The 15916-nt window shown below is 42.9% G+C and overlaps 1 protein-coding gene across 1 annotated transcript; it reads right to left on the reverse strand.

The window, feature by feature from the left end:
- Positions 1 to 4058: 4058 nt before the first annotated feature.
- LOC139448723 (uncharacterized) lies at positions 4059 to 13607 on the reverse strand. The gene is made up of 3 exons (XM_071230268.1): positions 12800 to 13607; positions 6770 to 6835; positions 4059 to 4321 (listed from the first exon to the last, which is right to left on the reverse strand). The coding sequence occupies exons 1-3, from the start codon at positions 13605 to 13607 to the stop codon at positions 4059 to 4061; spliced, it is 1137 nt and encodes a 378-aa protein (XP_071086369.1).
- Positions 13608 to 15916: the final 2309 nt, after the last annotated feature.

Genomic DNA, 15916 nt, shown 5'->3' on the forward strand with positions numbered 1-15916 from the left:
GTCTAAGACGTCACCAGATGCGTCCGTTCTCTGCCATGATCAGCAAGACCTGGATTCGGACCCATCATTCCGCCATTAATTATTATTGACCTTTCAGCACCGACCAGCTTACCCTATGTTCTCATCAGTTCAATGTTCAACGTCAGGTGTTTCTGTTAGCCTCGGAAACGTTCTGCATGTCGCTACGTGAGCCCCACACAACAGCTGCCACTCGATCTGGAATCCCATTTTACTTTCGATGAACGCAAGTGTACGTATTTCGAGGGAAATGATTAAGGAAGGGAATTGCCAGCCTCTATTTCCAGGGCTCGCATCTCGGGAAACCTACACTAACACCTTGATCCATTCCCCTGATTACCCGACCTTGGTTTATATTAGCAATTTTGATTGGCTACTCCACTCAGTCTAACGGACCAATCAGAATGCGACTTAAGCAGCTCTCACACTTTGCCGAGGTGGTTGCCGAGCTCTCCCGAGCCTAACTCGGTTAGGACTCGGGAAGAGACTACATATATACGAGTATCATACGAGTACGCTACGAGTGTGTTACGAGTCCAATAGGAGTCTAATAGGAGTCTATTAAGAGTTGCATACGAGCACAACGATCTCGATACGAGCTGTACGAGTTTGGTGCGAGTTTAGTACGTCTTTGGTACGAGGTGGCTACGAGCTGCTAAATGATTCGGCGGGAATTAGCTCATATTAGACTCGGTCAATTCGGCAATAAATTTTGCAGACGATCCTCATACGAGTTCTGTACGAGCACCACGAGGTACTACGAGTAGGAAGAGTGTGATTGATGCTCAGGAGCCACACTCTCACAACTACGAAGACGGGCAGTTCATTATCTCAGGCCTTGACACGCCCCAAAGTGTAAAAGAATCTGCCAACTACTGCCGTGACCCATCACGTAGCGGGTATTTGTGGTGTGACACCTCGAATCCAAAGGCACGTCGGGAAAAGTACGATGTCCCTATGTGTTCCACGTGTAACCTGGGTCCTTTTTCTTGATCTTCGCAATCAGGAGACACCACAGCAGGAACACAACAACTTGTTTCAAGTTGAGATAAGTTTTATTTAAACGGTTTTGAATAAGGTAAAACAGATACCGCACATACGTGCTGGCAGCAATCTGAGTTACTTAGGACCCTCTGACCTATCTACTTGCGTCCCGCAAACCGTTCTCCCCGAATGACGATTTTCCACCTCGTTTTATCCTTAAACTTTTCTACGTCATTCTAATGATAAATTACTATGATGTCACGAGGTTGACCAGCCACACTTTTCACTTTTGTCTGCACACTTATTATCCACACCGTAGCCGCTAGTTGAACGCCTTCATTCACTTGAAACACACCGTAATTCCCCGCCATTTCGTTGAGAGTTCTTACTGCACCAATTGGAATGAACCTGTTCCTTGATTTGGTTTCTGACTGGGTACGCCAAGGGGTGCCGATGTAAGAGGCATGTTCTCTTCATCAGAGTTCTCATCGTGGGATGTTCGTCCTTTGCTTATCTTCTCCAGATAAACCGGTGAATGTTTTCTCTTCTGACCCGCTAGTCGTGGAGCTGGTCTAGGAAAAGCTTCTTGGGATCGTGTGTTGGTGTTTTTTTCGGTCATAGAGATCAACTCTTCCTGGACTGATCGGTGGGTTCTAGGGTTTCTCTCTCTCAGTCCTACCCGGTCATGATCATTTTGTCTGCTAGCAATATCCCTACTTCTACACTTACTCCTTAAATATGCAATACTAAGTATAAATATAACTATAACCACTACACATACTCCAATAATAGCATAAGAAATGGCTAAGGTACTTGATGGATTAGACTGAATACCATTATTAAAATTGATATCTTCATCTGCAATATCTAGATCATCCAGTAATTCATCAATGTTATCGACCGGTTCTATCGGTGGAATTTTAAACTGGGTAGTTCCCTTAGTGGACGTTACCAATTTAGCCGTGGGTTTGGAAATTGGCGTCGTATACATTTCCAGACTTAGTTCCTTATGGAAACTAGGTCTAATTTTATATTGCGACTCAGGCCTCAAATAAACTGGCAAGCTAAAGTGAGTCGAGTGTGCGGAGCATCAGATGGGTTTGGATATCACACTTGCCCCCGCCTCTACTGATATAGTAGTGGGTAATTCGGAGTCTGGAGGAAGACAAGCTAACTCAATATCTAATCTTTCCTTAGTAAACACTAACCATTTGCCTCTCGCTAATGATTTAATAATAGGAGTGTCTGACGGAGGTTTAATTTCGCTTTCACAATTTTCCTTTATCTAATCTGATTTTTTGTAAAAACAGCGAGGTTATACACTCTGGAACCATCGTGGTAACATAAGTAGCCGCAATCAGGGGACAATACGCTATATCCTGTCTCGTACAAGATGAAACTTCAGTTTTGTCTAATAGTGTGTATTTTCCTTTATCAGGTGATATCGCCAAAAAGTCGGTCTCGGTTTGGAAGGTATATGTTGTATTTCCGACTACATTCGGAGTAGGTACCATTACCATTTTGTATAACTCAAAGTACACTGAAATTTGTAGTAGCGGTATCGCCGTTATTACATGGAAGGAATTTCGATCATGTAAAAGCGTAGAATGGAAGTTTTGATAGTACAATTTGAAGGTATCCTTGCTTACTACGTAAGGTAGTCTTTGTGTAGGTGGTAACCTCCGTTTCAGGGTATACAAGACCTTACGTAGGGCATGTACAGGAATTAATGTCCTAGAGATCTGTCCTTGTATACATCTTATCACTTGATTAAACATATCTTGAAAAGTCGCACCCAGGGAGTCAATTGCATTGTTTAACAAATGAAACATAGCGTGAATTTGACCTACTGTTTCCGTATAGGATATTACTGGCTTCATTCCCAGACTAATTTTGTCGTATAAATCATAAATTTTGGTAGCCATAGTAACCGTGAGATTTCCCAGCCTATTTATACTTGCTCGGTTTACCTGAATGTCTGTATTCGTAACGTTTAATATAGTAAGGCTACGTTCTAGTTCATGGATAACCTTTTCCTGGCTATTTCTTAAAGAATTTATGTTCTGCCTAACTCTATCCATCTCGTCCTGACTTGCTGTACCGAATAATTGGGACAGGAATCCGCCTACATTCAGTAGCGCTCTCTTCTGTCTTTTTCGTTTGCCCTGCGTCCGTGTAACAGTTTGTAGTTTTCCATACAAAACTCTAAACTTGTTATATTTGTCCAATATCTGTTGGCTCTCCTTTTGTAGCAAAGCCTGAATGCTGTTATGTATATATTGATTCACGTCCTCGTATTTACTCGTCGGTATTTCTAATTCGTTCACCGTATTCCGAAACATATGAATATTGTCTTTAATCTTATTTAATTGTCGGTCATAGGGTCTAAGATCCACTGTGAAAGATATTAGCCAGGGACTATAGGAAGCGTACACGGCGGTCAAGTGTACAAATTTTAGTCCCGCTAAAGCTTTCCCTGGTTGCACAGACTGCATTAATACAATTATCCCTATAAAGCTTAACACTGAGAGATACCCTAGAACCATCTGTAACATACAATTTTAACAAGTTTGTATTCATTCATTACGATATATATATATATATATATATATATATATATATATATATATATATATGGAAGCACATACATACATATATAGTTCCCATACTTAATCCCGCCATACTATACTCGTATGCAGAGACATAACCAGTAGTTTTACTTATCTTGGCGTGACAGTACATTCCTGACGTCGCCCTGAACCGTGATTACTTGCGTTCAAGTAAATCAGGTACCTACTCCGACAATTCAACTTACTGAATTAAGTCGTGAGTTTGCCATCTGGGACCTTTACCATAGGCCTATCAGTCTCATCACTTTACTGGTTAGTCCAGGATTCCCCGTTTCTGAAACTTCCTCCGAATCGTCGAACTCTATTTCGGTTTCACTGTCTGAATAAGTCTGCTCCATTCTGGCCCTTTTTTCCTGTTCGTTTACATGAGGGATAAGACCACCCTCCTTTTCAGACCTTCCCTACAAGAAATTGGACTATCCACGTCTATAGTCTCCTCAGTAGGGGAAACGGCTGACCAATGCACGAGCGGTAACTCGTCTTCTGTGTCGTACGAACTGTCACTGTCACTAGACTAAGTCCGTCATTACTCAAGGCCCTTGTTTCCTCAGCGTCAGCCTCGTTCGGGTCAAGAGGTCCTTGACCTCGTACAAGTGCATCGTTCGCACCTGCCGGTTGGTCGGAATCTGCCTCGGGGTCAGTATCCATACTCTCTTCCCCCGAGCTGTAACCTTGCGGTTCTGTCCCTCCTAATTGGTTGTGTTCGTAGTTTCACTGGTAATTCCTTCCTAGCCTTCCCTACCTTAACCTTATTCAGTATCGGTTGGTATTGTTCCCTTTCCTCATCCCAAGTATTGTCGGGATGTGCCTCCCTTATATTTTCTGCGTGTACTAATTTTGTCTTCCCTGTCATCTGGTGTCTTATCCTAAAATTCACTGGTGAAATCTGTTCAACTATCCTGTAGTACGGTTTCCACTTTGAGGTTAGTTTCGCTGACACTTCCAACAAGGTGGTTGGGTCATAGTGGTATACTGCATCACCTACTTTAAACTTTAAACTGGATTTTGTTCTTAGCCCTACTTTCTCCCATATTCTGCTTTACTTCTAAAAAGGCTGTATTCAATCGCTGCAACATAGTAGGAACATAATCCTCCCCCATGTATTTAAGCTTGGGTTCTAACAGCGTGTCCATTGGTAATAACGGGTCTCTCCCATACATCAAGAAGTATGGTGTAAACTTTGAGCTCTCATTCACAGATGTACTTATCCCAATCGGTCTGCCTTCTATTGACATACTTACTCATTGTGTCCTTCAGAAACCTTTGAAACCTCTCTGTTTCCCCGTTTGATGCTGCATGATAAGCTGAAGTTCTGATGTGATTTATATTTAATTGACCTGTAAGTTGGCTAATTACATCATTACAGAATTCAGTTCCCCTGTCCGAAATAATTCTTTTAGGGCAAGCATGTCTGGTATTATTTCTTCTAACAATACTCTGGCTACCGTCTCTGCTTTCTTATCCGGAACAGGTATAACTTCGGGCCATCCACTAAAATGATCTATAATAGTGAGCATATACCTGTTCCCATTGTCACTCAGAGGAAAATCTCCACATGTGTCAATGCCAATAATCTGATAGGGATATTCCGGTTGTGGCATGTCTTGCATAAAAACCTTCTGCCTACGTAGCTTTTTAGCGTTGCACTTATCACATTTGCCCACGTAATTTACTACATCCTTGTACATGTTTGACCAGAAATACCTACTTCGTATCTTGTCATATGTCTTGTCTATGCCCGTGTGACCACTGTACACATTGTTATGCATACGGTCCAAGATAGTTTGAGACATTTCGCTGGGTATTGCTAACTGTAACGTGGGACTCTTGTTCTTTATTGGTCGTAACTGCCTTTGGGCGTCCAGTGCGACCCTGCTACAGTTACTAAATGTATTGCCGTTCCTGGTCCTTGTGGTCAATTAAGCCATGACATTGCCACTCGCCTTGTCCACCGCGGCTCGGCTCCGTCAAGGAGTTATTGGTCTAACGACCCTTACTCCAAGTTGTCTGTATCAGCATTCACACACGCATAATAAAGAAACGCAACACCAGTTTATACTCACATAGTTTTACTTACTCTCAGCCCATCTATCAATACAGGACAGGATCAGACTGGTCAGGCTCGTCACTAGCTGGGGGAAACTTAGAACGATCGGGATTCGACTCGATCGATTGCAAACCGCGCTCTCCTCTCCTAATGTTGAAGGTATCATTTTATAGTGTTCGAGCCTGGCCTGTCCTTGTCACATGTCACAATACCTCATTTTGATTCTTTAAAAGTTAGATCTGACCATGAACTCATGCAACTCCTCATTGCAGCTATAATGGTTTTATTTGTTATCATTTTTTAATGTTTCTGAGATGCATTTTTAATCTTATAACATCCTCCGCCTGTGGACAAGAGCTGCCCACAGCTCGGAAATTCTAAGCATGAGTTCCGGTCTGAGATGTAAAATACAATCACAATAAACACAATAGAAGTAAAACAGGATCGATCATTTTCCATATATTAAATTGTAATCAATTTCATTTTTTTTAGAAAGATCCGGAAAGCAGCGAATACTTTTACAGTCAAAATGTATTTACCTGGTAAAGAATAAGAGAAATGATCCTATGTTACTTCGTATAACCACAAAGCATAATCACCACGAAATATTATTCAAATACAATGTAGAATTAATCAATAGCGATGCATAAATGTCAAATGTCACTGCACATGGCCACAATATGGCACCACCATTCACGAAAGTTCATTTGTCGCTGGTCCCAATCGAATTCACTGGCTCCTTTCTTGTTTCGAAAAGTCAACTGGCGGAACGCTGCCCAACGTTCTTGAATCTTTGAAAACACACGGCCTATGCACACAGTCAGGTCCTCGGCTGGGGTGGCAAAGCGAGGTCGATTTTTCTTTACACTGCTTGAGTGTTGACCAGTCTCTGTCTAAAGATGTTGTATGCCGATAGAGTCACAGCGTGTATGCGGGGGACGCGAGCACCTGTATATGTAGACGGCGCTGGTGCTGACAGATATGGATAACCCTCTGTGGCTTGCGGTCTGTGTTTTAGCGGCAGAGGTGATAGGACAGTGTTCATCCTCGACAGAAAGCGTGTAGCCAGAAGCCAGATTAATGAGTTGACGTGGACCAGACGACAGCGGGGGAAGTGCTTGACTCTCCGCCCTATAGAATGGGGTACGGCCATCATCTACAACACTTAAAAATACTGGTAATTCACGAAGAACAAGTGAATAATACCATACCAACTATAGAAATATGAACACATATGAAGATGTGACAGCAACAGCTCAGACTTCTGCTTGTAAAAATAAGACTATATAAACAATAATAGTCTTCTGGCACATGCATATCTGCATATAAGGATGATAACGGCAGGAATCGAATTTTTTGATTAATTGTTACAGGTCCAATTGCGTAGCCAAATATTATCATAAAAGACATTAATAAGCACGATCAAATCGCAAAACCCATGGACTGCTTGAACGGACTAACTATCATAAAATTCTAATCAACAACATTCAGCAAATGCTTTGTAGTTATCAATAACAAAAGGAACAACATATAAAATTATCAAGGGATGGACTGAGAGTACACATTGATACACACATAATGGACGATCAAAGACCTAGAATTACGTTTACATGAAGCAATTATTAGATAACCATGAACACGTATGCGTATAAATATATCCTTGCACTAGCAAGATAATCGGCGACTATATGTCGTTAGGATGCTTATCCGTTACCAACCTTAACTAAGTTTCATTAATCACTAACAATCCTACTTGGTAACAATAAAACAATGTCGCCATATGGTTCCTATAAACACTCTCGTAGTACACTTATAAGAGGGGGGTAAAAATAGATGAAGGTGAGACGGACAGAAGAAGAGAAACGTATAGTTGAAAAGTAGTGAAGTCGAAGTAGCGGTTAAATCAACCTTACTCGAAATCCGACCACGCTATTTCTAACCGAGGCATGTCGGGATCGAAAGATGACGACCCACTGCTGGGCGAGTCGATGCGGCTTGGTGATAGGGGCCGTGGAGAAACTAGCGGAGGAGAGAAACGCCTCTCTTCTGGTAAACGCTGTAAGGTAAGTAACGGAGCACTAGAAGACCGTCGTGAAATTTGATGGCGTCGAAGACAGTCTTCCAGCAGAGGAAGTGACGCCGTATCGGATACCACAGGGGTCACTAATGGGGCATTAAAAGTGGATGAAATAGGCGTATGGCGCACAATTCGACACGACAGCAGCCCATACTCTATCTCCAGAAAGTCCAAAAATTGGACAGACGCTGTGAGATGTAATGGCAAGATATGGCTGGCCCGCGTTATCCATAATTCCATGGTGCGAAAGGGGGCCGTTCTGGATAATGCAGTCTGCGCACAGGCAAGGAACAGGTATTGTGATCGGAAATACTCCGCCAATATCGTCACCTGTTCCAACGCCGCATCGTCCATTTTTCGAAGTTCAATTAGGCAGGGTAATAAACCTGCCAAGTACAAAACCACCCTCCAAAATGGTAGCGCGCGGAAATATATCGGACAGCTGATAGTCGTGTAGGAGCGCGGACCTTCAGCTATACGAGCCGAATATCCTCGTATGGTGTCCGCTAGTGTCGGGTCAACTACCAAGACCTTATCATAAGCTAACCATTGGAAATAAGCATTGTTGTTGAGGGCATCCATGATCAAAAGTTTAACTGACTGAGAAAGGAGCAAGAGGATAAATAGCAAAAATCTCAACAATAAAATCCTTTACAAGGGAATGAGCCAAATAGCACAAAGACACCCTGTACAATGTGATAGACAAAAGTGAAAAAACAACGTCTCACCGATACAAGTGAAAGAAGCGACGAGAGTGGGGTCGCTTGTAGGGTTGTAGGGGCCTTAAATACCTAGTATACCCTACCGACCATGATGCAGAGGGTAACACGTGGCCTGTCGTTAAAAGGTTTTTTAAAACAAAGACATTAAATTATAAAGTAACACGTGCCAAAATATCCTATTTGGGCACAGAAAACCATCATCATTATTTCAAGGCAGCTGGCAAAAATGGAGAGGTCAACATAGCTTTTTAAAAAACCTCAGAGGATACTGCCCTCGATGTGAATCATGTCAGAGGCAACGGAAAAGCGACTCCACAATGTTGAAGTACCATAAAACACCTGTCGTGGAAGGAAGGAATCGTTTTAAACGAAACGCCATTAGCCAACTTACATAAATTTTTCCAGAAATATATATAGATTGTGTCGGGGTTTGAATTTGCAAATTGTGACAATCAAACAGTAAATAATAAGTGAGGAATACCTGCTGAATACGAAAATTAGTTAAAGGATTTCCAGCCGTTAACGTGAGGTCCCGGGGACAAAGATAAAACTGTGAGACCATAATTTCATGACAAGCAAAGGAATTTGTCAAATGTAAAACCTTGTCTTCCTGTCATAGTAATATTTCGCTTTGTTGTGGGCCTCTTGTAAATTGGTACGCGCCAATTTTCTAGTAACGTCTTTATGATGTAAAATTACATCAAGCCGTTGCTTAATTGTTTGTGGTAGGGGTTCAAATGATTGTAATTCAACATCAACGGGTACTGAGCATTCTTGACCAAACAGGAGAAAGTAGGGTGAAAACCCAGTACTCTGCGTTGCCGGGCTAGTGTTATAGGCAAACATAACACCAGGGAGAAGCTCATCCCAATTGTCCTGGTTATCATTGATAAATATGCGGAGCGTTTGCACGATAAACGAATTTAGTCTTTCACAAGCTCCGTTGGTTTGTTGGTGATAACTACTAGTTTTCAATGGTTTGATCCCCAATATTGAACACACCGCTGTAAAGAGTTTGCTGGTAAAGGAAGTGCCATTATCAGTCAATAACACTCTGGGGATACCATAAACACAAATGTATTTTGAGTAGAATGTCTTGGCTACTTCCACAGCCTCCAACGAGGAAATCGGAATAGCCACGCTCCATCGGGAAAATGCGCAAGTTAACAAAAAAACATACCTATGACCTGCTTTTGTGGGTGGTAACGGCCCTAGGAAGTCAGCTTGAACACGATCAAACAATTTACCAGGGACTGGTACATGACAAAATATACTGCTTTATGTCCTCCAGCATATGATGCCAATAGTACTTCTGTCTAATAGCATTGAATGTTCTGTCAATACCAACATGTCCAGCCAACAAGCTGTCATGGTATGCTTGTAAAACATGTTTTACCAACGACTGAGGTATCACCAGTTGACGAATGATTCTGTCTTTCCTGTGGCCCCGGCCGGGCGGCGCATACAAGTGGTACAATATGTCATTGTCAAGGATAAAATCCTGGCTTTGTAACAATAATGTACGTGTGGCCTTGTCATCAGTAGAAAAGGTTTGAGACTTAATGCAATCAATCAGCGCCCGTAGTTTATGGTCGTCATATTGCCTCTGTGCTATGGAGTAATCTCCTAGGGGGTCGGACGTTACACTGAGAGGGTCGTTAATTGTGGAGGCATCATACAACTCTGATGTTACATCTGTTGCAGTCACAATCGATATTTGGTCGCCGTGGTCATCGGACTTGGCGAGAACATTGTCTGTACTGTTCGTATCAGTAGCAAACAAATAGGGGACATCTGAAAGTGGGTCATCTAACCCTGGTGGGCATTCTGGGTAAGGCAATCTGGACAAGAAATCTGCGTTACCCAAGTTTTTGCCTGGCCGATACTGAACTGTGAAAGTGTAATCACTCAATAAGAGTGACCAGCGGCTCAGTCTGGCTGAGCGGTCCTTATTGTCTTTCAAAAACTGTAAAGCTCTGTGATCTGTCACTACAGTAAATGGGGCATGTGTCAAATATACCTTGAAATGTTTGATACCTGAAACTACTGCTAAACATTCTTTTTCTGTAATTCCATAGTTTTTCTCTGTTTTTGACAGAGCACGACCACTGTAGGCTCTGTTACTGGCATCTTTTTGACCGAGCAAATACCCTAGAGCGTCATCACTAGCATCTGTGTATAGGATAAATGGTTTTTCAAAATCTGGGAATGCTAAAATGGATGGTTTTAGCAAAGCAGATTTGAGGGTTTGAAATGCCTGTTCTTGTGCTTCCGTCCAAACAAATTTTGTATCCTTTTGCAACAATGAATGAGCTGCTACTTTGGAGAAACATTGAATGAAGCGACAATAAAATCCTACCATTCCGAGGAAACTTTTAACGTCTTTAGGCGTTGTTTGCGTCGGAAACGAAGCTATCACGCTAGTATTTTCAGGGTCTACTTGTACTCCACTATTTGAAAAAATATGTCCCAAGTAAGCAACTGACAGTTTAGCAAATTGGCATTTTGATGGCTTCGCTTTCAAATTTGCGTTGCGTAGGCACAAAAATACTTCTTCTAAATCTGCTAAATGTGTTTCAAAATCCGAGGAGAAGCACAAAACATCATCTAAACAGCACATTGTTTTACGCCAATTGAGATTGCGGAAAACGTCATTGATCAGTCTTTGAAATGTTGCTGGGGCAGAAGCCAGACCAAAGGTCATACGATTGAAGTGATAGGTACCACTAGCTGTCACAAATGCACTTTTAGGTTTACTTTCTTCATTCAGCGCTAATGGCCAATATCCCGCTGCCAGATCTATAGTTGTGTAATATTTTGCATGTGCTGTGCCCAAAACATCAAGAACATCTTCTAATCTCGGCATTGGGAATACTATCGGCAATGAGCACGAATTCACAACTCTGTAGTCGATGGCTAGACGCCATGATGGAGTAGAACCCTTGGCCTGTTTCTTAGGCACCATAACAACTGGAGAAGCCCAGGGGCTATCATGATCTGGTTCAAATATGCCTAAATCTACTAACTCCTGAACTTGACGATCTATCTCTACACGCATAGCAGGATTTGTACGGTAAAATCGTTGCCTAACGGGTGGGGCATCTCCTGTAGCAATATCTCCTGCATGCACTGAATCATTTAACCCAATTTCTGAGAGATTAATGGCAAAACAGTCGCGATACCTGGCTATCAACTGACCTATTTGTGCTTGTTGCTCCTGTGACAAGTGGGATGAAGAAAAATCAATATTCAACTCACTTAATCTCGCGTCTATTTCTGACTGAGAGAGGGAGGGTTCCGATTCGGAGGGGTAATGTGACTGTAGGGGTGTAATTTCATCGGAGTGTACCAAAGTGAAATGAGCAACTTCATGACCTTTTGGAATGTCCACAGCAAAATCGTTAGTGTTAATGACTTGGTACACGCTTTTCCCTGAACTTGCCGAAACAAGACAACGAGCACCAACAACCTGATGTGTTTCCGACAGGACTGGGTTAGGTTCACATATGCCTACCTGATCAGACGGGGAGCAACCCATGTAAACTGGGAATATGATTTCAGACTGAGGGGGAATTGTGAATGCCTGCAGTGCTCGAACCGGGATGGTTTCCTGCTCTACCGTCTGTGGATAGGGGTCCGATACTAGGGGTGGGATATCATTGTTTGCCCAAATGGAAACAACTGATGAGCCATTTTGAAGAGTTAAAGTGCAAGATTGGAAATTTAAGACAGCATCTTTCTGAATCAGAAAATCTAATCCTAAAAACATTGGTGACGCTAACTCTGCAACTACTTGAAAGCGTTGTTCCATTTGAAAATCACCAATTGTGATGGGAAGTAAAACTTGTCCTAATACTGGTACAATATTTTGACCTTTTCCCTGAAGAGAGGTCACATCAGACTTTTGAATGGGGATTTCTTTCCACAGACCCGAGTCATAAAAAAACTTCCCGACTTAAAATACTAATAGAAGCGCCTGAATCCACAATTGTAGAAACTAATTGGTCTCCCAAAATAACATGAATCCTATGCTTGTTGTCATCTTTTGAAGTGACTTGCAAAACAGGCGATTGAGGACGACTGTAACTTGGTGAAATAGTAACCGGCGACTCACGCGAGTGCAAGTTAGTGGGGACAAAAACATGCTCAGCACAGTGGCAATGTGGCTTGCGTGGTCGGGAATTTAATTGCTATCTGCTTTGAGGAGCTCCTGACTGCAACCGGGCATTACAAACACGTTGCAAATGTCCCACTCTCTGACAATAATGACACCTTATATTACGGGCGGGACATCTATCAGGGTGAGAGAAATCATACTCACCACCGCATCTGTAACAGGGGCGTGCCCGAGCCATGGTCCGTCCAGTGTTGTACTGTGTGCGTTGAGGAGGGGGCTGGCGTCTCTGCTGGTGTGGTCCGTCCGGATACGAGAGTGGCTGGAACTGCTGTCGGGGAGGCTGCCACGGCCGAGTTGTATACCTAGAGGACTGTCTGGGGGGTTGGGAATATCGATTCTGTCGTGACTGGAAGGTATTAATCTGGGACGACGATGGTGCGAGCTTTGCCGCGAGTGTAGCAATCTGGTCTCTCAGAGTATCAATTGCCAACTTGACACCTGTATTTTCTGCAATTTGAGGGATTATGGATCGAGCCAAACGTGCAAACGAAACAGCTTCGTTCAGAGCTGTCGGCTGTTTTATTAGCACGTGTTGCCTCGTACAGTCATCCAGTCCCCGAACAAATGCATCCATCAAGTCCATGTCAGTCTTACCTAATAGGCTAGCTGTCTGGGTCAAATCCGCTAAATACGTGTCTATAGGTTCAGTTGGGGATAACCTACGACTCACGAAAGATTCTAGAAGGGCCCACCGGTCAGTTGGGTGGACGTACTTGTCCCTGAATAATTTCTCTACCTCATCCAAAATGATGATATCTTCCCCTAGCGATTGTATAAGATCTTTGTACCAGAGATACGCAGAGTCCTTCAAAAATAGTGGAAAAACTTCTACTTTCTGTGCGTCAGTCCACTTTTTAAAGTTTCCAAAATGAAGGAAACGGTCAAGCCATTCCGCAGCATGAGTCGTGTCTCTGCCAGTGAAATGTTCTGGCATCAAGGTCGAATCTCCCATATTGAAGTCAGGGGGTGGATTTTGTGCGTCGGGGCCTGAGGACGAACTTAATGAGGAAACGTCAGGGAGAACACAAGCGTACTGATGTAAAAGCTCGTCGGTAGAGGGAGATAAGTCCAAACTCTGTTCAGAAATAGGGGAGAGGGTTCCTGGGGAGGAGGCGGCGGTGGGGGTGGTTGGGAGGGAGGTTTTGTTAGGACAACTCGGGGGGAATTCGAGAAAATCGTACCAGTAAGGAGGCGAGCTGGGGCAAGACGGTCACCTGACGGAGATGTATCAGAATTTGGTGTATGAGACATTACCAGCCCAACTACACCATGTAAGTCCAGAATACCCTATCCATACGTCAAAATGAAACCGTACCTTCAAACGTAAGTCTGGGTGGGGCGATGGAATTGAAGGATGGGAACGACAATACGAAAAACAAAGAATGGGATCGTCTTAAACATTTTGTTCAAGAGAAAACCCGCATACTCCACCATGTCGTAACTGCCTTTGGACATCCAGTGCGACCCTGCAACAGTTACTAAATGTATTGCCGTTCCTGGTCCTTGTGGTCAATTAAGCCATGACATTGCCACTCGCCTTGTCCACCGAGGCTCGGCTGCGTCAAGGAGTTATTGGTCTAACGACCCTTACTCCAAGTTGTCTCTATCAGCATTCACACACGCATAATAAAGAAACGCAACACCAGTTTATACTCACATAGTTTTACTTACTCTCAGCCCATCTATCAATACAGGACAGGATCAGACTGGCCAGGCTCGTCACTAGCTGGGGGAAACTTAGAACGATCGGGATTCGACTCGATCGATTGCAAACCGCGCTCTCCTCTCCTAATGTTGAAGGTATCATTTTATATAGTGTTCGAGCCTGGCCTGTCCTTGTCACATGTCACAATACCTCATTTTGATTCTTTAAAAGTTAGATCTGACCATGAACTCATGCAACTCCTCATTGCAGCTATAATGGTTTTATTTGTTACCATTTTCTAATGTTTCTGAGATGCATTTTTAACCTTATAACACTTCTAATTCTATTTGGAAATAACCACTTTTTAAATCCAGCACAGTGTAATACTTTGCCTCGCCCAAATCTGATCTCACATCTTCCATGTGCGGGAGAGGGTAGCTGTTTTGCCTTAACCGACGGTTCAACATTCTTATGTCTATACATACTCTCAGTGGTTTGTGCGGCTGTTGTACTAACACTACTGGAAAAGCATATTCGCTCGTAGACGGTCTGACAATACCTGCATCTAACAGATCCTTAATCTTCTGTTCTAACTCTGGTATTTGATTTAGAGGTACCCGGTAGGGTTTCTGCCTAAAGGGGGACTGACCCCCTGTGTCCAATTCTGCCTTGATAACGTCAGTCTTTCCTAATTTCATATCCGACTCTACAAATAGTTCTGAATTTGCTCTAAATATTTTCCGTATTGCATAGCGCTGGCCGGGCGGTACATGGTCAAGTTGTATTTTTCTCAATTTGGCTGTCGTAGGTGTTACTTCTGCTGTTCTTACATGAGTAGTCCCCACTCTCCGTATTTGTTCTTCTCAATACCTCTATTCTGTGTCTTTCCCTTGCCAGTACTCCTTCTATCCTTCTCCCTTGCATTAGAGAATGATATGCAGTAATAATCTGGGCGGAAGAATTTTCTTGATGCTCCGTGCCACAAAACTTATGGTACACTATCCAAGCGTTTAGCAGGGGAGACCTTCCTACCCTTTCCCCTAAATTCCTTTCTATGGTTGCTGCACTAACCGGACTAACTCTGGCTAGTTCTAATGCTACGTCCCACGGTAGGGAATGGGCGTTCATTCTATTTCCATCAATTACCTTCCTTTTTAATTTTACTTATATCTATATATTTCCTTAACTTAGTTCTTTGTTAGTTAATTTCTTCTTAACTAAAATCTATACACTAAATGCTAGCAGAACAAATTGAGTCATTTAGGGCAAAACTTACCTTGAGAGATTTTCCTAACTGTATTGGTTCCTGGGGTGCTCCTGATTGGAGATTTGTTGTCCAAGATCCGGGTTTCTTGCAGCACCATAACATTTCGACTCCGGGATCAGTCTAGCTTGTAACCTGGGTCCTTTTTCTTGATCTTCGCAATCAGGAGACACCACAGCAGGAACACAACGACTTGTTTCAAGTTGAGATAAGTTTTATTCAAACGGTTTTGAATAAGGTAAAACAGATACCGCACAAACGTGCTGGCAGCAATCTGAGTTACTTAGAAGCGCAGTGACCTCTGACCTATCTACTTGCGTCCCGCAAACCGTTCTCCCCGAATGACGATTTT

The sequence above is a fragment of the Haliotis cracherodii genome, unplaced genomic scaffold, assembly GCF_022045235.1.
Source record: "Haliotis cracherodii isolate W230 unplaced genomic scaffold, xgHalCrac1.p SCAF_7, whole genome shotgun sequence".
NCBI lineage: Eukaryota > Metazoa > Mollusca > Gastropoda > Lepetellida > Haliotidae > Haliotis > Haliotis cracherodii.